The sequence below is a fragment of the Sapajus apella genome, unplaced genomic scaffold (assembly GCF_009761245.1).
Source record: "Sapajus apella isolate SASKATOON/1434 unplaced genomic scaffold, GSC_monkey_1.0 scaffold14, whole genome shotgun sequence".
Lineage (NCBI taxonomy): Eukaryota > Metazoa > Chordata > Mammalia > Primates > Cebidae > Sapajus > Sapajus apella.
The window spans coordinates 6369876-6390437 of record NW_022436954.1 but is presented as its reverse complement, the minus strand read 5'-3'; the positions used below and the strand labels follow the sequence as shown (position 1 = coordinate 6390437).

The 20562-nt window shown below is 56.2% G+C and overlaps 1 protein-coding gene across 12 annotated transcripts; it reads right to left on the bottom strand.

Annotated features, from left to right (window-relative positions):
• Positions 1–2498: 2498 nt before the first annotated feature.
• Positions 2499–20504, bottom strand: MAP4K2 (mitogen-activated protein kinase kinase kinase kinase 2). Of its 12 annotated transcripts, none has more exons than XM_032282919.1 (32): positions 20306–20504; positions 20130–20187; positions 19809–19899; positions 19664–19728; positions 19309–19364; positions 18952–18999; positions 18823–18865; positions 18381–18453; positions 18166–18297; positions 18030–18092; positions 17575–17656; positions 17372–17479; positions 16712–16790; positions 16525–16583; positions 15909–15952; positions 15182–15220; positions 15057–15090; positions 14831–14936; positions 14661–14749; positions 14540–14581; positions 14371–14455; positions 14193–14272; positions 14051–14111; positions 13830–13947; positions 8638–8696; positions 8447–8550; positions 8185–8362; positions 6375–6443; positions 6181–6267; positions 5883–5953; positions 5726–5781; positions 5107–5620 (listed from the first exon to the last, which is right to left on the bottom strand). In XM_032282919.1, the coding sequence occupies exons 1-32, from the start codon at positions 20399–20401 to the stop codon at positions 5533–5535; spliced, it is 2463 nt and encodes an 820-aa protein (XP_032138810.1). In that variant the 5' UTR covers positions 20402–20504; the 3' UTR covers positions 5107–5532. The 12 variants fall into 12 exon arrangements, with proteins under 12 accessions (XP_032138804.1, XP_032138806.1, XP_032138810.1 ...); XM_032282920.1 differs by having other exon boundaries at positions 14661–14725; XM_032282914.1 differs by having other exon boundaries at positions 5726–5802; positions 14831–15090.
• Positions 20505–20562: the final 58 nt, after the last annotated feature.

Genomic DNA, 20562 nt, shown 5'->3' with positions numbered 1-20562 from the left:
TGGAGTGCAATGGCGCGATCTCGGCTCACCGCAACCTCCGCCTCCTGAGTTCAGGCAATTCTCCTGCCTCAGCCTCCTGAGTAGCTGGGATTACAGGCACGCGCCACCATGCCCAGCTAATTTTTTGTAGCTTTAGTAGAGACGGGGTTTCAACGTGTTGACCAGGATGGTCTTGATCTCTTGACCTCGTGATCCACCCGCCTCGGCCTCCCACAGTGCTGGGATTACATGCTTGAGCCACCGCGCCCGGCTTAGCAATTTCTTTAAAAATTAAACAACAGGACAGGCAGGGTGGCTCACACCTGTAATCCCAGCACTTTGGGAGACCGAGGTGAGCAGATCACCTGAGATCAGGAGTTCAAGACCAGTCTGGCCAACATGGCGAAACCCCATCTCTACCAAAAATACAAAATTAGCTGCGCGTGGTGGTGCACACCTGTAATCCCAGCTACTCGGGAGGCTGAGGCAGGAGAATCACTTGAACCTGGGAGGCAGAGGTAGCAATGAGTCGAGACTGGGCCACTGCACTCCAGTGTGAGTGACGGAGCGATACTCCATTTCAAGATAAATAAACAAACACTTACCTACGACTCAGTCCTTCCACTCCAAAGTATTTACCCACAAGAAATCATAGAAAACATTCAACAGGCTGGGCGAGGTGGCTCACGCCTGTCATCCCATCACTTTGGGAGGCCAAGGTGGGCAGATCACCTGAGCTGGGAGTTTGAGACCAGCCTGACCAACATGGAGAAACCCTGTCTCTACTAAAAATACAAAAAAAAAAAAAAAAAAAAAAAAGCCGGGCATGGTGGTGCACACCTGTGATCCCAGCTACGAAGAGGCTGAGGCAGGAGAATCACTTGAACCTGCGAGATGGCGGTTGCGGTGAGCCGAGACTGCACCATTGCACTCCAGCCTGGGCAACGAGCAAAACTGAGTCTTAAAAAAAAAAAAAAAAAATATATATATATATATATATATATATATATCTCCAACAAAGACAGGTACATGAATGTTCATAGCAGCTTTATTTGTAATACTTCAAAACTGGACATGGTCCAGATGTCCATCAGCAGGTGAATAAAACTGTGGTGCATCCAAACAATGGAATACTACTGGGCAATAAAAAGGAATAAACTATTAACACATGCAACAGAGATGACTTGCAAATCCTTATGCTCAGCTAAGCAAGAAGCCAGACAAAACACAAGGACATACTGTATGATTCTATTTACATACATTCTAGAAAGTGCAAATTAACCTATAGTGACAGAAAGCAGCACAGTTGTTACTTGGTGATGGGAAGCAGGAGGAGCAGGAGGGCGGGCTTAGCAAGGGCAGGGGAAACTTTCCAGAGTGAGGGGGATGTTGGTTATCTGACTGTGGAAATGGCTTCACAGGTGTACACGTATGTCAGTCATCAAATACACATTTTTAATATATGCAGCTTACTGTACGCCAATTATACCTCAATAAAGCTGTCTTTCAACAGTACACACTCGAAGGCAGCAGCTGCAAGGCGGTAACTGCAGAGTTACTTGGACAGACACTGCAGTGATTCCTCTCGACTTGTTTTCATCATCTAGGAGTGTCCTGTTAAGTTTTCGGTTTTGTTTTTCAAGCAAGTTCTATTTTTTTCTGAGATTACTTTTAAATATTTACAACTTTTTTCCTTTTTTTCTTCCTTTTGAGACAGGCTGTCAGCCAGGCTGGAGTGCAGTATCAAGATCATAGCTCACTGCAGCCTTGAACTCCCATGCTCCAGCAATCCTCCACTTCAGCCTCCAGAGTAGCTGGGACTGCAGGCGAGTGCCACCATGCACAGCTAATTGTTGTATTTTTTTGTAGAGACAGGGTTTTGTTGTGTTGCCCAGACTGGTCTAGACTCCCGGGCTCAAGGGATCTGCCTGCCTCAGGTTCCCAAAGTGCTGGAACTACAGGTGTTAACCACCATGCCCAAACTAAATTTTATGGCATAATATTTGATACATACAAAAGGATGTGTGGCACCTGATGTGAGTTAGGAACAGAGTTATAAATGAAAAACCCATGAACCTACCACGGAACCTGAGAGCTATGACGTTACCAACACCTTCACAAACTCCTGGGCCCCCTCCTTATCCCACCCCACATTCCTCTCAGGGATCCCCATCTCAGATTTTGTGCTTTTCCTTCTTTTGATTTTTAGTAGAGTTGTATCTTGTGCGTGTATTGCTAAACAATAGATGGTTTCCTCTTGTTTTTGAGCATTGCAAAATGCTATCATTCTGTCCATAGAAGTACCGTTTTAGTTTACCTCTAAGATTCATCTATGTTATTGCATTATGTCTATTACAGTAGTTCTGATTCTCCCAACAGCCCTGCAGTTGGCTTAGGATATGGTAAACCTATGGAAAGTAAGGCTCAGCGAGGTGGGTTGGCTCACCCAGTCCAAGGGCAGACTGCAGGGACTCCTCTTCACCACATCCTTTACTCATGAGGGTCTCCTGCGCACCAGCAGTGAGCAGGTGCTGGACATGCCACAGGGAACACAGCAGATCCTCCGCCACCCAAAGCACACATCACAGCGCTGCCCTTGACTCTACCACCAGGACGACTCCGGGTCCAGGCCAGTTACCTGAACATCCTGGGGGGGGACCATGTCCCTTCTATTTGTCCTCAAGAATGATGCTTGGTCTGACCCTCTCACAGGTCTCTGCTCATAGAGGGCAACTGGACAGTAGCTATCAGCACGACAGATGCAGCCACCACTGACTCAGTAAGGCTCTTTCCAGGAATTTATCCTCTAGAAATGCTTCAATATGTACAGAGGGACACTGGCATAAGAATATTTATTGCAGCGTTGTTTGTAATATCAAAGTAGTAAAATCAACTCAAATTTCCACCAATAGGGATCTCACTGCAGGTCATTAACATACGTTATGGGAAACATACACAGTGGAGTACCACTAGCTGTAAAAAATAATTTTTTTAAAAGGAGATTTTTCATAACACAAAACTCTCCAGAATATATATATATATTTTCTGGGTGCATGTGACAATTTAATACATTCATATTCTCCAGGATATATACATAATTTTTTTTTTTTTGAGATGGAGTCTCGAACTATCGCCTGAGCTGGAGTGCAGTGGCACGATCTTGGTTAACTGCAACCTCTGCCTCCCGGTTCAATCGATTCTCTTGCTTCAGCCCCCCCCAAGTAGCTGGGATTACAGCTGTGCACCACCATGCCTAGCTAATTTTTTGTATTTTTAGTAGAGATGGGGTTTCACCATGTTGACCAGGCTGGTCTCAAACTCCTGACCTTGTGATTTGCCTGCCTCAGCCTCCCAAAAGCTGGGATTACAGGTGTGAGCCACCATGTCCAGCCCCCCAGGATGCATTTTTAAAGGGCAAGTTCAGTACAATATATGGAATATGTTACTATGTGTATTAAAAATTGCAAAGAATAAAATACACTAAATTGCTTAAATACACATAAATACTTCTAGAAGGGTTCATAAGTAACTGGGACCAGGGTGGCCGGGGACAGGGGTAAGAGGGAGACTCTTCATTATATCTCTGCTATATTTAAGAAAATATGTACCATGGGCAAAGTTTACCCATTTAAAAATACATAAATAAAATTTATAAAGTGTTAGTCTCTCAGTGCATATTCTCTGGCTTCCTGGCCTTTCTTTGCTCTTGGCCTGCCTTTGCTGGCAACAAACGTTTTACAGGAGGCCACCACCGTGGCAGTTTACATTCTGCAGTCCAAAGCCCCTTTCCAGACTGAATCTGAGGGCCCGGAGGATCCGCCACAAGGAGGCGCTGTCTGCTGCCGGCTGCTCAGTGGGCGAAAAGCCAGCCCTTCCCAGGGTGCCTTCGGTCAGCGGCCATTGCTGAGGGGGAGCTCACCTCCCTGTCCCCGCTCACCCTACCTGGGTCCCAACATTCCTCCAAGAAGTCTGTAGAACTGGAAGTTAGGAATTCACTTTGTATCCCTGTTACCACCACCCCCAATTTGGAAGGTGCTCCTCACCCTCCCTGGGGCTCACGGGAACATGGTGTGAATGTCTGCTGTGGAGAGATGCATTCCCTCCCCTGGGCTGGCTCCCCATTCCTGCCAAGAAACCCTCCCAGTCACTGGCTGGAGTCAGAACAATTGGAGCTCTGCTAGAGGGTGAATGAGGGGACAGTGTGACACCCTGGGAGCCACTGAGCCTCCTCCCATGGCTGCCACCCACCCACTGCCCACCACACCACTCACTTCACAAGTCCTTCCTGCTGCCCGCCAGGTGCAAAATTCTTCCTCTAATACTGCCTTGAATGTCGGGGTGACGATGGGGCCTTTGTTCCAGCTGTTACCCCCACCCTGCCTCCACTTTCGGGCCCCCCAACTGTGGGCCCTCAAGGCAGCTCCCATCCTGCCTCCCGGGCCTCAGCTGCCCAAAGGCTCAGGGCAAGAGCGCTGGCCAGTGCCTGGGGCAACAGGGGATGCCTGGCCTTGGGGACCCTGGGGTTCGGAGCTGGGGGAGACAGGAGATGGCCATGCCAAGATGCAGGCTCCAGCAAGGAGGACGCCCCTGCCCAGAGGTGGGTCCATTTCTCGTAGTGATCCCAGGGCCTGGCACTGAGGCAGCCCTCAGGAGTATCTGTTACCCGGACACATGCTATCATCTGATGTTCCTGGCCTAGTATCTGGGCAGTAGGTGGAGACAGGGGATGCAGGTCATGCAGGTTACCCCCACGGGCAGCAGCCTCTCTGGGACTGGAGGGAACAGCCCTCAGGGGGTCCCTCCTGGGCCCTTCCAGGGGCCACCCAGTGAGATCCTCGGTGGGGCAAGGGTGCCCTGGATTAGAGTTCCTTTGTTGGTGCCCCCCATCTGCATGAGTCCTTGGGGTGCCAAACTACAGCGGAGGCCTCTAACGACAAAGCAGAGGGTCAGCTCTGAGCAAGGGTACAGGGAAGGCACAGTGCCCCTGGGATGGCTGCTGGGAACCATGGCCTCCTGTCACCTTACCTGGCTTCCCCAAAACCCCAGGGGCCCTGCCCTTCTGAGGTGCCCACAGAAAGGGAGGGAGAGAGGGAGGGAAGGAGGTGGGAGAGGAGGTGGGAGAGGAGGTGGGTTCACTCCCCCGACCCGGAGGGACCAGAGGAGTAAAACAAACAGCTTTAATACCAATATAGTTCTCTCTTAAATACCATGTTCCCCAGGAGAGATGCAGGGGCAGGCTCTTGGCAGAAAGAGTAGAAAGGAAATGTGGAACAAAATGGAATGGATGGCCCAGGGCCCCTGCCTTGGGCACTAGGGACTGGGCTGCCTCAGGGAAGGGGGAGTGACAGCAGCTCCCCCTGGTCCAGTTATTGCAGAGGCGTAGGGGTGGCTCCCCTCCCTCCCCAGGCCTGAAACATTTCTCAGGATTAATTCTGCCCTTCAGCCCCGGCAGGGCTGGGGCCTGGGCGTCTCTGGTCTGGGATGGGCCCCTTTGTTCAAAAGGGCCTGCAGCTAAGGCATGGGGTGGGGAGCCCCTGGCCAGGCCCGCTGCTCTCAGTAGGTGCTCTGGTGGCCTGTGAGGATGTAGAGGTTGCTGTGCGCCCCTGGGTTGTCAGTGGGAATGCTCTCCAGGATGATGTCTCTGGAGGAGAGAGGAGTAGGGGGCAGGGCGGGAGACGCTTGGCACATCAGCCCCTTCTCTGGCTTCAGGGGCATCTGAAGGGGAGGCTGGGGTGCCACCGCCTACCTGTGGGCCCCAAGCACTCGGAAGATCCTTGTTTCATCTGTGATCTCCTGGGTCACCTGGGAAGATGGTGGGGGGCACTGAGGTCACTCCAATAGGTCCTTTCCAAAGAGGTGGGGACCACAAGGCAGGGGACAGCCAGGTCCCTGGCCCCACTCACCTCGTTGGTGTCCAGGCTGCGGCCTTGCATCCCATGGCTCCAGAAGGCCAGCACACTGTCCTGCAGGCACACTATGGGGCCAGGCCACCATCAGCCCTGCACCCGTCCTGGATCCCCCTCAGCCACTCCTGGGTCTGGGTCTGGGCCACAGCGGTCCTCACAGACCTCAGGTGACCAGGATGGCTCAGGAGAGGGGCTGGGGGATCTGTCTCCTCGTCCCACCGCCAGGCCCAGGCCCCCGAGCCACAATGTGCTCCAGGCCAGGGAAAGGCCCGCACACCACCTCTGGCTCACTCACCCACAGTCTCGATGGGGAAGTCAAAGGTCAGCTCAGGCGCCAGTGTGGCCGTGGGCTCACCCTGCATGTTGACAATCCTCACGCAGCCTGCACAGGGAGGGGACTGGTGGGTGGGGACGGGGTGGCTTCCTTCTGGAAAGGCAGACCCACACGGTCCCCTCACCTCCATCCTCCCCTGCCCCCAGGGCACTCACGTTCAAAGCTGACTAGGACCGTGTCCCTGTCCACCTGGATCACCTGCTGGGCCGAGCCTGGGATCCCCTCTGCAGGCAGAGAAGAGAGACACGGCCTGGCTGAGCCACCAGTCCCCCCGGCCCCAAGAGGACATGGGGGACAGGCTATTGGCTATGTGGGCACATCAGCTTCACAACAGCCCTGTGGGGCTGGGAAACCTCATCTCACTCCTGGGCTGGAAACTGAGGCTCTGAGAGGATGTGTGACCCGTCCTGGGGCTCGTGGGGAGTGGGGGGGAGTCACAGGGAGCCACAGGAGGGCTCCAGATTTAGGGGAACCAGGCCTCATGACCCAGTCACTGTGTGACCTGGAACAAGTCACTTTAGCTCTCAGAGCCTCCGTTTCCTCATAACACAGGCAAGATGGCACTGCCTAGAGGGGCTACCATGAGGATCAATAATAAAATCTTGGGCCAGGCGAGGTGCCTCACGCCTGCAATCCCAGCACTGTGGGAGGCCAAAGTGGACAGATCGCCTGAGGGCAGGCATTTGAGACCAGCCTGGCCAACAAGGCGAAACCCTGTCTCTACTAATAATATAAAAATTTTCTGGCTGGGCGTGGTGGCTCACACCTGTAATCCTAGCACTTTGGGAGGCCAAGGTGGGTGGATCACCTGAGGTCAGGAGTTCAAGACCAGCCTGGCCATCATGGTGAAATCCCATCTTTTAAAAAAAAAAAAAAAAAAAAAAAATTTTCTTTTGTCCCACAGGGTAAATAAAAGAAAAAAAAATTAGCCGGGCATGGTGGCGCATGCCTATAGTCCCAGCTACTCAGGAGGCTGAGGCAGGAGAATCCCTTGAACCCGGGAGGCGAAGGTTGCAGTGAGCCGATATCATGCCATTGCACTCCAGCCTGAGCAACAGAGCAAGACTCTGTCTCAAAAAAAAAAAGAAAGAATAAAACCCTGTGTGTGAGACCCCGGGCTCAGGACCTGACACTAGGTGCCTTATCCCCATGCGCCCTCCCAACTCCCTTACCCATCGCTACCCACTATTGCCCTGAGCTGCCACAACACCTAGAGTCCTGCTTCTTGGCTCAGAATGGGGCCCCCAGGCCCTGCCTTGCCAGATCTGACCCTTCCCTGCTGCCCAAAGCAATGTTGACCAGGTTGGTTTTGTTTGTTTTTTGAGATGGGGTTTCTTCATGTTGGCCAGGCTGGTCTCAAACTCCCTACCCCAGGTGATCCGCCCACCTCGGCCTCCCAAAGCGCTGGGATTACAGGCATGAGCCACCACGACCAGCCCTATTTTTTTTTCTGAGACGCTCTGTCACCCAGGCTGGAGTGCAGTGGCACTGCAGCCTCTGCCTCCCAGGCTCAAGTGATCCTCCCACCTCAGACCAAGGATATGGGACCACAGGTGTGCACCAATGTGCCCGGCACATTTTAAAAATTTTTCGTAGAGTCAAGGTCTCTCCATGTTGTCCAGGCTGGTCTCAAACTCATGAGCTCAAGCCCCCCTCTCTCCCTGGCCTCCCAAAGTGCTGGGATGACAGTGCTGGGAGGACAGGAGTGAGCCCCATGCCCAGCCTGGCCAGGATTTTCTTAGCTGCCAAGCCCTGTGGGCTAATGAACCCTTTTACAGAAGCGCAGGTGAAGCCTGATGAAGGGGGCCTGGGGGACCCCACCCCCACATGGCAGCCCTCAAGGTCTCTGTGGAGCCATCAGCTGTGGGGATCCTAGTCTGGGAGCCTCGGTCCTCCCTCCCTGCCTCCTTCCCCGGTCCCTCATGCAAGCACATCCACCCCCAGCAGCCTGGCCCTCCTGCTCACCAGGTGGGACGAGGATGTCAGGTGTCAGCCCAGCCTCCAGGGGCAGGACATGGAACAGGACTCGGCAGCCGGGCCCCTCAGGCCCCTCAGCCCCCACACACACCTGCGGCAGCTCCTTCCCATCCAGCACCAGTGGCTCCAGCATCCCAGCCGGGGTGGGCAGGGGGCTGGAGAAGTTCTAGGGGGCAGCAGAGATGCTCAAGTCTCCATTTTTCCCTGCAGAGCTCGAGGGTGCCCTGGGCCTCCCTGCACCGCCCCTCACCTTCAGCAGCAGGAACTTCTGCAGCGGCTCATACCACTGCAGCAGGAGCAGGCTGGCAGGCAGGGCGGCCAGCAGGAAGGTGGCGCCCGTGTAGGGGTTCCGCACTGGCAGGGGAGCAGGCAGTGGGCACCGGGCTGGGCCTGCGCGGCCCCCCACTAGGCCCCGCCCCACCTGCCCGTCCCATTTCTTACCCACACGACACTGCAAGCAGCCTTTGGTGTCAGGAATCTTGGTGGACAGGGCAAAGCGCCTGTGGGGGTAACAACCAAGGCATGTGTCCAGGGTGCCATCCACAGGCAAGGCCCCTGCAGGGCCCTATGAAGGACACTATCATCTTCCCTCTTTACAAGTAAGGGACTGATTCTCAGGAGACACAAAGTAACCTGCCCCAAGAGCAGCTGGAAAGGGAGGAGGATCTGAAGCCAGTGCCCCAGCCCTGCAACCGGAAGAGTGTCTCCATCCAGGACAGGGGTTTGGGTCTTAGAATTGCTTCTAGCTCTGTGTGACTTCAGGCAAGCCACTTAACCTCTTCGTGCCTCAGTTTCCTTGTCTGTGGATTGAGGAAACCCACTCCTGAAACCTTTACAGGGGAGGTGCTCTCAGCGTGCTAGGAATTGTATGTGCTCACAGAGAGCTAGGTCCTGCCATCCCACATAAGAACTTTCCACCTATTTTGAGTCACTGAAAGTCTTTGTCAGGTGAAGGCAGGGTATAAAGAAATGAAGAAATGAGTGCATGAAGGGGTCGGGGAGAAGGCAGGCTCCAGCCCCACTGGGCTGCAGAGAGTGTGCACAGCCCATTTCACAGACTGGAAAACAGGCCCTGGGCGGTTAATGGGCTTCAAAAGGCAAACGCCCTGCCCTCTGCTTCTCCAGCTGAGCCCTGTGGGGCCAGGCAGTGGCTCACCTTGTTGCCAGGGGAGTAGTAGTAAGGGACAGTCATCAGATGGGCCCTTGCCTTGGTCACTGGGTATCCCCTAGCCCTCCAGGGGACCCTCTGAGCCTGTTTCTTCCTCTGAGGAATGGGGCTTATGTCAGCAGCCCTGCCACCTCCACCCAGTGGCCTGGGTCCTGTCTGCACCTTCTGCCAGGACGTGGAGGAAGCCAATGTCTGTCTCGCACTGTCCCTGGTCCTCGTCCCTCCATCTCCCCACATTCCTCCCACTCTCCTCCCCCACTGGTCTTTGGACGGGACAGAGGTATGTATTTTGTATTTGTTTTTTCTCCAAACAACTCTAGTTCTCTGTTGTTTGCATTCAAAGTGCTCACTGTATCTCTGCCATTTCCCAAACACAGGCTCAAAGCTGCCTGTGACCTGTTGGGGCCCAGATGGGCCTGTTTCCTGCAGGTCCTGGGCCAAAGCAGAGGCTCAGTTGGGGACTGAGCTCAGGAAGCCCCAAGGCCACAGGGTTCCAGATGTGGTCCTAGAGTGAGCACGCTGCAGGAAGGGCCCCCCGAGCTCCCCAGCTGTCACAGCCACTGGCCTGGCCTCCCCTGCCCTCTGCCCCGGCTCCACTGCTTCCTACACCACCCACCTGGTCATGACAATGTCGGAACCACAGCCTAGGGACCCTCTCTTCACAACCCAGCCCCACCCAGCCACGGACTGACGCGGGTCCCACCTGCACGTCTAATAAGCATCTTCATGAAACAAAACTGAATTCGGCTCCCCCTGAAACTGCCCCGCCCCCAGCTGATGACAGCTCCATCCTTCCTGATGCCCAGGCCAAAAACCTTGGAGCCATCCTTGACTCCTCTTTCTCTTCCATCAGGAAATCCTATTGGCTCAACATTCCTTTTTTTTTTTTTTTGTATTTGTAGCAGAGACGGGGTTTCATCCTGTTAACCAGGATGGGCTCGATCTCCTGACCTCATGATCCATATGCCTTGGCTCAACTTTCAAAAGAGAATCACAATATGACTGTTTTTCTCTTCTTTTTTTTTGAGACGGAGTCTTGTTCTGTCACCCAGGCTGGAGTGCAGTGGCACAAACTTGGCTCATTGTAACCTCCGCCTCCCAGGTTCAAACGATTCTCCTGCCTCAGCCTCTCAAGTAGCTGGGACTACAGGCACTCTCTGCCATGCCTGGCTAATTTTTGTATTTTTAGTAGAGACAGGGTTTCACCATGTTGTCTTGAACTCCTGACCTCAGGTGATCCACCCACCTCGGCCTCCTGAAGTGCTGGGACTATAGGCGTGAGCCACCAGCCAATGTGCCCGGCCTCTCTTTTTTTTTTTTTTTTTTTTTTTTTTTCCTGAGATAGGATCTCACTCCATCACCCAGGCTGGAGTGCAGTGGTGCGATCTCGGCTTACTGCAACCTCTGCCTCCCAGGCTCAAGGGATCCTCCCACCTCAGCCTCCTGAGTAGCTGGGACCACAGGCATGCTATCACACCGGGTTAATTTTTGTATTTTTTTTGTAAAGACTGGGGAGATCTCTATGTTGCCAGGCTGGTCTCAAACTCCTGGGCTCAAGTGATCTGCTCGCTTCGGCCTCCCAAAGTGCTGGGATTACAGACAAGAGCCACCATGCCCGGCCTCTGACCAATTTTTCACCTCCATCACTGCTACCCTGGCGCAAACCACCACCACCTCCTGCAGAGTCCTGACGGGACTCCAGTTTCCACCCTCACCTCCTTAACTCTATTCTCTCTTTTTTTCTTTTTTCTTGAGTCGGAGTCTCGCTGTGTTGCCAGGCTGGAGTGCAGTGACATGATCTCGGCTCACTGCAGCCTCCGCCTCCTGGGTTCAAGCGATTCTCCTACCTCAGCCTCCCAAGTAGCTGGTATTACAGGCACATGCAGCCACACCCAGCTTTTTTTTTTTTTTTTTTTTTTAGTAGAGACGGGTTTCACTATGTTGGCCAGAATGGTCTTGCTCTCCTGACCTCATGATCCACCCAACGTGCTGGGATTAAAGGCATGAGATGCCGCACCCAGCCTCTTCACTCCACTCTCAACACAGCAGTCTGAGGGAGCTCCTGAAGGTCTCAACCCACATCACTCCTCTAGAGTGGCCCCCAGGCTGCTCTGAGTCAAGGCTGCACTGTGGCCACAGGGCCCTACCTGATCATCTCCCTCTCCCTCGTTCTGGCCACACTGACTTCCCTGTTGTTCCTTAAACAGGCCAGGCCTACTCCTGCCACTAGGCCTTTGTACGGGCCATCCTCTTGGCAGAGATCCCCTTCCACAGGCATCCAGAGGGCTTGTGCCATCACCTCCTCTAAGTCTTTGCTCAAACAACACTTTTTCAGCAAGGCCTTTCGTGACGCCCCTGTTGAAAACCACAGTCTGCGGTGAGAATGAAGACAGCAAGAGAAAAGCAGAACCAGGAGACGCAGACAGGCACCTGTACTGCCACCGAAGCCTGGACACAGCCGGGCCTGAAGCAAACCCTGATCCTGGATTTTCAGTTCCATGAGTCGTTAAATTCCCTTTTGTGCCTAAGCTAGTGAGTTGAATCACCTACAAGGGAAAGAATCCGGCCAGGCGTGGCGGCTCCCCGCTGTAATCCCAGCACTTTGGGAGGCTGAGGCAGTCAGGTCACTTGAGGTCAGTTTGAGACCAGCCTGGCCAACGTGGAGAAACCCTGTCTCTACTATAAATACAGAAATCAGCCAGGTGTGGTGGCACACACCTGTAATCCCAGCACCTCGGGAGGCTGAGGCAGGAGAATCGCTTGAACCTGGGAGGCGGAGGTTGCAGTGAGCCAAGACTGCGCCACTGTACTACATCTTGAGTGACAGAGCAAGACTCTGTCTCAAAAAAAAAAAAGAAAAGAAAAAACAAAACCCAGAAAGAATTCTGATCAGCATGCACAGGGGTCCCTTTAAAATCCTGGGCCAGCATCGAAGGCAGGAAGACAGGGCTCTGCACCATCGCAGCTTCCGCCTGGGCTGCCCCGCCTCCTCCCTCAGGCCAACTCTGCAGTGGCGCCATCTCGGCTCACTGCGACTTCTGCCTCCCAGGTTCAAGCAATTCTCCTGCCTCAGCCTCCCAAGTAGCAGGGATTACAGGCCTGTGCCACCATACCCAGCTAATTGTTATATTTTTGGTAGAGACAGGGTTTCACCATGTTGGTCAGGCTGGTCTCGAACTCCTGATCTGCTCGTCTCGGCCTCCCCACAAATTGCTGGGATTACAGGTGTGAGCCACTGTGCCCAGACCTCAGGCAAACTCTTAGAGCTCCCGAGCTCACCAGGCTGCTCTGTCCCAGCAGATACCAACATATACCCACTCTTCCACCCACCTGGAATGCCATACCCTACCTCTCTGCCTAGAAATTCTGACACTTCCAAACCTGCCACACTTGCCCAGTCTCTCTGAGGCCTCTCCACCTGCTCCCAGCTCTCCTTCTAATTGGACCTCAATACCAGGTGCTAACTGTCCACATTTCTCTCTCTTTTTTTCTTTTTTTGAGACAGAGTTTTGCTCTTGTTGCCCAGGCTGCCAGGCTGGAGTGAAATGGCATGATCTCGGCTCACTGCAACCTCTACCTCCTGGGTTCAAGGGACTCTCCTGCCTCAGCCTCCTGAGTAGCTGGGATTACAGGCATGCAGTACCACGCTCTGCTAATTTTTTTTGTATTTTTAGTAGAGACAGGGTTTCTCCGTGTTGGTCAGACTGGTCTCGAACTCCCGACCTCAGGCGATCCACCCGCCTCAGACTCCCAAAGCGCTGTGATTATAGGCGTGAGCCACTGTGCCCAGCCTCTTTTTTTTTTTTTGAGACAGGGTCTTGCTCTGTTGCCCAGGCTTCAGTGCAGTGGTGCCATCGCAGTTCACTTCAACCTCAACCTCCTGGGCTCAAACAATCCTCACACCTCAGTCTCCTGAGTTGCTGGGACCACCGGCACAGAGCGCTGTGCCCGGGGCCACCGTGCTCAGCTAATGTTTTGATTTTTTTTGTAGAGACAAGATCTCCCTATGTTTTTAGGCTGATCTCAAACACATGGCCTCAAACAGTCCTTCTGTCTCAGATGCAGGATTGGGATTACAGGCGTGAGCCACCACACCCAGCCCCGCATCTCCCCAATTTCTTGAAAGGAAGGACTCATGGGATTCTCCATGTCCCAAAGCCCAGCATGGAGGCCAATAACACAAGTGCTCAGTAAATGTTTCCTTAACTGTCAAGCCCCACATCTGAACAACCGCAGCTCCCACAACCTGGAAAGCCCTTTCACATACACTATCTCCTTGCCTCCCAACCAGCAGGGAGGAGGGGGTGGGAAGGCTATCAATTGTATCGACAGAGGAGGAAACGGGGGCTCAGAGAAGCGAAGTAACATGTCTAAGATCGCTGCAATCCCAGGAACTGGCAAGGCCGTGTTCCAGCCCCTCCCTGCCCTTCTGCTGCCGGCTCCCCGCACTCCCAGGGTTCCTGACCTGGGGATGATGCGCTGGGTGAGGCGGTTGGTAGGGATGGAAAGGGGAGCCTGTTGCTGTAGTCTCCGCTGCTCAAACAGGCCTGGGAGGTCATGGGCCCAGATGTGCGTGGACTTTCCTGCAGAGAAGGGGAGACGCCGGGGCCTGGGGCGTTGGTGGGCAGGATGCTGAGGCGCTGGAGCCCCTTCGGGCCCCACCTCCCTGCCCATCCCACCTCGTACCTGAGAGTGACAGCAGCACGTTGTTCACGCAGTAGAGCCAGGAGCAGCGGTGTGAAATCAGCTGGAGGCAACAGAGGGACAGGCAGTCAGCACCCCAGGCCTCCCAAGGCCTCTGCGTCCCCCGAAGCCAGCTGGGCCTCACCTTCTCCAGCGTATCCTCATGCAGTTCATGCAGGTTGAGAGTGTAGATGCCTTCCTCGGCCCCCACCACCAGGAACTGGTCTGTGGGTTTGGGCATGGGGTCAGAGGTCAGACCTGCCCCCCCTTGGCCCAAACTGAGGGTTTCCCAGGGTTCCTGCTTCCTCCCTGTCCCAGCCTACCCCGAGTCACAGGGTGAATCCAGGTGACAGCAGCGTGGATCCGCAGAGGGCAGCCGTTGAAGACCTTGGAGAAGCAGGCACCCATCTGTGGAGGAGTCAGGAGGCTGGTGAGGGGGTGCAGGGGCAGGGGGTGGCAGGGCTGTGGGACTGCAGGGCTGGGGGCACTTACGTGCACCTTGGGCGTTGGGGGGAGCCCGTGGCAGGATGACCTCTGGGAGGGAGGGAGGGAGTCAGGGCTGATGTGATAGCCATGGCCACCCATCTCCCCATGCCCCTTAGCACCCCCTCACCTCAGGATCCTCCCGCTGCTTCATGGTGGCCCAGGCCGTGGGCAGCAGTGGGGGGCTGCTGGGGCCTGGAGGAGGTGGGGGCAAGGTTCCTGCAGGCACAGGTGTGCTGTGATTTTCTGCTGCAGCCCTACTCTAGGCCTGCCTCTTGGCCTCCCAAGCCTGGGACTCACCTTGGGGACTAGACAGAGGCTCCTCAGCTGGAGGCTCAGGGGGCAGTGGCCCCAGGAACGGGGCCCGCTTGATGGTTCCCATGGCATCATCTGGGGAGTCCAGCTCCTGGCAGGAGGGGCAGGACCCGGTCTGGCCGTTAGCAGGTTGTCCTGTGACCGCATCCCACTCCAATCGCACCCTCTGCAACGGCCTGGATCCCAGCTCCAGCCTCTCTCCATGTGGCACCTGGAATTCTGAGGCTGATCGGATGGTCAGGCTCCTGGGGGAGGGAGACGAGGCATGAGGCGTGAGGTGTGACTGGTGCTGAGGCTGCCTGCCCTTTGCCCCTCCACCAGGCCCACACCCCTCACCTTTCCTCCAGGGCTTCCTGGACCGACTGCAGCAGGCTCCTGGGCAGTGGGGCAGAAGGGTCAGAGGTAAGCCTTATTTTTTTTTTTCTTGAGACGGAGTTTTGCTCTTGTTGCCCAGGCTGCAGTGCAATGGTGCAATCTTGGCTCACTGCAACCTCCGCCTCCCAGGTTTAAGCAATTCTCCTGTCTCAGCCTCTCAAGTAGCTGGGATTTTACAGGCGTGGGCCACCATGCCCAGCTAATTTTTGTATTTTTATTTATTCATTTATTTTTGAGATGGAGTCTTGCTCTGGTGCCTAGGCTGGAGTGCATTGGCGCGATCTCAGCTAACACACTCTGCCTCCTGAGTTCAAGCGATTCTCCTGACTCAGCTTCCCAAGTAGCTAGAATTACAGGCGTGAGCCACCACACCTAATTTTTTGTATTTTTAGTAGAGATGGGGTTTCACCATGTTGGCCAGGTTGGTCTCAAACTCCTGACCTTGTGATCCTCCTGCCTCAGCTTCCTAAACTGTTGGGATTACAGGCCCCGCCTAATTTTTTTATTTTTAGTAGAGATGGGGCTTCACCATATTGGCCAAGCTGGTCTTAAACTCCTGACCTCGGATGATCCACCCATCTCAGCCTCCCAAACTGCTTGGATTACAGCCATGAGCCACTGTGCCCGGTCAGAGGTCAGGGTTTCTGCCACCCCAGCCGCCCCTGCAAACTTCCCCACCCCTACTTACCCACTCAGCTCTTCCTTTCCCAATAGTGTCCACTCTTCCTCCCACTGGGGCAAACCAAGGCAGAGAGACCAGGAGAGAAGCAGAGACAGAGGCAATGTGAGAGGGTGGTCAAGAGATTCAGAAGAAAAAAGACAGACAGGAAAAGTGAGATGGAAACACGCAGGAGACGAAAGAGACAGACGGTCGGAGGCAGAGCCCAAGAGACGGTGAAAGAAAGCGCAGAGACAGTGAGGGAGGAAGAGACAGGCTGGGGGGCGAGGAGAGGCGGGGACAGAGCCTCTGAGGGCAGAGATGGTGAGTCAGACCACCGGGGACACACAGGTGGGAAAACAAGGCTGAGCAGGGTAGCGTAGGGACTCAGACACACAACGGCCTCCTTGTGGGAAAGGAAGAGTCTCTGTGCTACCTTCCAGCCAGCCACCTAAAAGAACCTGGCCCAGGAAGGAGCCCCCAGCCTCCAGGTCCCTGGGTAAGACAAGCCTGCTTGGACAGTCCAAGGCCCAAAGCCTGAGGCTCCCCAGCTTCAAAGCTCCCTTGATTTGAGCTGCTCGGCCTCAATCTGACCTCCCTGCCCTACCCCTGGGCACCACCTTCCCCTCATGACCTGCCCACTCACCGGCTCATTCAGTGGGTCGGTTTCCTTCCTGCGTGGGGCGCCAAATTTCACCTGGTGAACTGGGGGGGTCCAGAGGTCAGGGGTTAAGTGGCTGTAATCTTAGGATGGGGCCCTACTCTCATACCAAATCTGTACACACACAGCCCCCCCCCAATCTGCACACGAACAGTCCCTGCTGCAGACTCACACTGGATCTCCGAGGGGGTCCTCTCAGCTGGGCCGTGCTGCCCCCGGGAGTGAATGGTGTCTGGAAACATGTCGTAGGTCTAAGAAAGAACAGAAATGGGCCGGGCGTGGTGGCTCACACCTGTAATCCAAGCACTTTGGAGGCCAAGGCGGGGAGATTGCCTGAGGTCAGGAGTTCAAGACCAGCCTGACCAACGTGGTGAAACCCCCTCTTTAAAAAAAAAAAAAAAAAAAAAGAAGAAAGAATAGAAATGGTGCGGGCACACCTGGCACGCGCCTCACGCCAGGGCTGCTGGAGGAGCTTCACACGCACCAACGCATTCTGCTTTCACGATATCCCTCTGGGACTATTGTAAAATAAAATGGAACCCCACTTCACAGATAAGAGAACCTGAACAGAGAGGTGCCGAAGATCACACAGAAAGCAAGAAAATGGCACAGTCATGGTCATGATGAGCATGGGCTCAAGGGCAGGGACCGATCAATGGGGAGGTACAGGGAGCAAGACTCAGCATGGCAGAAACTCCTAATGGGAGGGCTCAACCAAGGCCAGCTCCCTGAGCTGGAATGGCACCAGTTAATGGGACCTCCACCAACATCACCCTTGGGCTCCTTCTAACCAGATCAGCCCAAGACTTACCTCCCAGTCCCCCTCACCTACCTCTAGCTCACAGTCCTCAGGGGAGGGAGTCCCCAGATGAGGGTCACTGGCTTTGTCCAGCAGCTGTGTGAGGAGGGCCCGAGGGAGCTGCTGGGTGGTGAATGGGTGCTGGAAAGTGGGGGAGGGGGTGATCAGGTTGGCCCCTGATCCAGCGCCCTGCTTTTGAGCAGCACTGCGCCCTCACCCAGCCCCCTGCCTCCCACCTGCAGGAGCTTCTCTGCTGTAGGCCTCTTCTTGGGATTTTTGGTCAGGGCCAGCTTGAGGAAGTGGTGGAAATTCTGGGTCCTAGTGGGCACAAGAACCGCCCCCCAGCCCAATATCCAGGTTAACCCTCGTGGAGGGTGTCCTGCCAGCTGCCCCACCACCCCTCCAGAAGTGTCTGCTGGGCCTACTCAGGAAGGAGCCAGCCGAGGCCGAGGGCCACTGGCCGAGCAATGCTGCCTTGTGACATGGCTGCTCCTCCACCAAACTGCCGCCCTTCTTTCCTGACCACGCTGGGTCTTCAGCCCACAGGAGGACCAGAGCCCTCACTCAGATGGTCTGTGGTGGCCCAGAGAGGATAGCGCTCTTGGGGCTGCCCACCAGGAGTTGGCAGAGGCTCCCTGTCCACTATGGGTCTGGCAGAAAAAGGGGTCCTGGAGTGGGGTATGGCCCTTACCAGCGAGCCTTATCTCTCAGTTTGGGCGGCTGGAAGCTGCTCTTCGACATGAGCATCAGGGCCCTGCGGAGGGCGTGAGGTCAGGGGCCATGGGCCGCAGGTCAAGGGTCAGGTGAGGGGCACGTGTTGGGCTGACCTCATGGGGTGCAGGTGGAACAGAGGGGGCTGCAGCTCGCCCAGCTCAATGGCGGTGATGCCCAGGGCCCAGACATCACACAGCTCGTTGTAGCCACCTTTGCGCTCCACGGCAGCCACCTCCGGAGCCATCCTAGAGGTGGGGTCACAGATGGGATGCCTGGGTGCCTCTCTGCTATATAGCCCCTGCCCCTCTGCCCCAGGGCACAGCCTCACCAGTAGGGAGTCCCAATGAAAGACCTCCTCTTGGCCACAGACGCTGTCAGCTCGCCTGACACCCCAAAGTCAGCTGTGGGGAGAAACAGCCACTCTCACTGGCCATCTGGCTGCCACTCTCCCTCCCATGCCCGGGGCTCAGATGGGCAGGTGGCCCCGCTCAGCCACAGCTGCTGCAGGCCCTAGGCAAGACCAGGTTCCTCTCCTGAGAGGAGGCAACCACCCTCTAGCCCTGACGGAGTGCCTGGTCCCATGTCAACTCCGTGTAGACCCAACCTCATCCATTTTCCAGCAGGGAGGGAGTACCGTTCCATCTTCTAAGCAGGGAAACTGAGACTCAAGTGGCAAAGTGACTGGCCCAGTGACTCCCAACACTTGAGTCCAGGGTAGCCAAGAAGGGTCCACAGAACCCTCACCCTGACTGTGTCCCCAGGGTACTGACCCAGCTTGACATCTCCCTGGAGAGTGAGGAGAAGGTTGGCTCCCTGTGGGAATGGAGGAGAGAGAATCCCGTCTGGTGCTCCCGAGGGCCTCCTCCTCCCACCCAGGATGCCCTCGGCCAGACGCTTACCTTGATGTCTCTATGGATCTTCCCCTGAGAATGCAGGTGGTGGAGCCCCTGGGGACAAAGAGGAGTCCCTGAAAGCAGCCACCCAGCACTGTCCCACCTCCCCTGAACCCCCTCTCAGGACTGGGGCCCCCCACCCACGCTGCTTCTTCCTCCCCTCTCCCCAAACAGGAAGTGACTGAGCCAAGAGGGAAATGGGCTGCTTCCGGCAACAGGGCTGGGGCCCCTTTCCCCCAGGACCTACAGCCCCTCAGGCTAGCCCCACCCGAGGCCCTCCACCCGCCTCGCTGCTGGTCATCTGGGCTCCGGGCCCACAGCTTCTGGGGACCGGAGGTGTAGGCACCTCACAGGCCCAGCTACCTTCAGTGCCTCTCGGCAGACGTAGGCAATCTGCCGCTCCTCCAGGGGCCCAGTGGCTGAAAGGGAAAGGGAGAGGCTGGCCTGGGGGGCCTGGGGGCCATGCCCACCCTCCTGGGCTACCCTGTGTGGGAAAAGCAGCAGGCACTGTTAAGTGAAAGCAGTGTTGACCATGTTCCCTCCCAGTTTAGTCTAGGATACTGAACCCAGAGATGGACAGCACTTCTCCCAAGGTCACATATACAGAAGTGGAGAGGAGCCCAAGTCCAGGGCCCCGAGTCCCCTCGGGCACCCCAGTGGGGTGGGGGGGGGGGGGGGGAAGGTTGGGGCCGGCTCGGGCCTGGAGCCCTGGCCTCACCATGGTAAATCTCCTGCAGGGAGCCCCCTCCACAGAACTCCATGCAGATCCACAAGCGATCATTCCTGGGGGACAGAGAGCTGGGGTGGGCACACAGCAGGTCATATGGGGGCTGCCTGGGGCCAGGAGGATAAGGCAGCCTCACCTGAGGTAGCTGCCAATGTAGGCCACCACATTGGGGTGGCGGCACTCACGCAGAATGGTGATTTCCTGCTGGAGGGAGCTGATGTCGTCTCCTGGGAAGCACAAAGCATCATGGGGGGTACGCTGGGGTTGCCCTGACTCAGTGCCCCCATCTGCAAAATGGGCACAGAGTGCCTCCCTCCGGGCCAGGCAGGTGCCAGGCGATAGAACCTCCTGGGGCATGCCTCTCAGGGGTCTTCGAAACGTCAACCCTCCGCCCGCACCTCCCGCCCGCGGGCGCTCTGCCCTCCCTCTGGCGCAGAGGCCCAGCCCGGTCCCTCACCTGGGTCTAGCTTGACTATCTTCACGGCGGCCAGCTCGGACGTAACCGTGTCGCGGGCCTGCAGGGGCAGAGGGTGAAGTGGGCTGGGGGGCGGGACCGGGGGCTGGATCCCGCCGCGGGGTGCGGGGCTGGCACCCTTCTCCCGGCTCTCCCGCCCGTCCCGTCGCCCGGCGCACCTTGTAGACGTCGCCATAGGTCCCGGCCCCCACACGCTGCAGCAGCTCGAAGCGGTCCCGCGGGTCCTGCAGGGACACATCCCGCAGCAGCGCCATGGCCCGGCGCCGGGCGGGCCGGCAGGCGGGCAGGCGCGAGCTGCGGAGCCGGCGCGGGCGGCGCGGGGCGGGGCGGGGCGGGCGCCCGTGGCTCTGAGGCCGCGGGGGCGGGGCCGGGGCCCGAGGGCGGGGCAGCGCCGGGGATGCCCCGCCGCCCGGCC

What these genes read in the sequence shown, in the direction of transcription:
- MAP4K2 (XM_032282909.1), bottom strand. Translation starts at nt 20,401, where the DNA reads ATGGCGCTGCTGCGGGATGTGTCCCTGCAGGACCCGCGGGACCGCTTC. An exon ending in CTGAGGACTGTGAGCTAGAG is followed by an intron (nt 16,791 to 17,371) that starts GTAGGTGAGGGG and finishes GTTCTTTCTTAG; the next exon opens with ACCTACGACATGTTTCCAGA. An exon ending in ATGAGGATACGCTGGAGAAG is followed by an intron (nt 14,112 to 14,192) that starts GTGAGGCCCAGC and finishes TGTTGCCTCCAG; the next exon opens with CTGATTTCACACCGCTGCTC.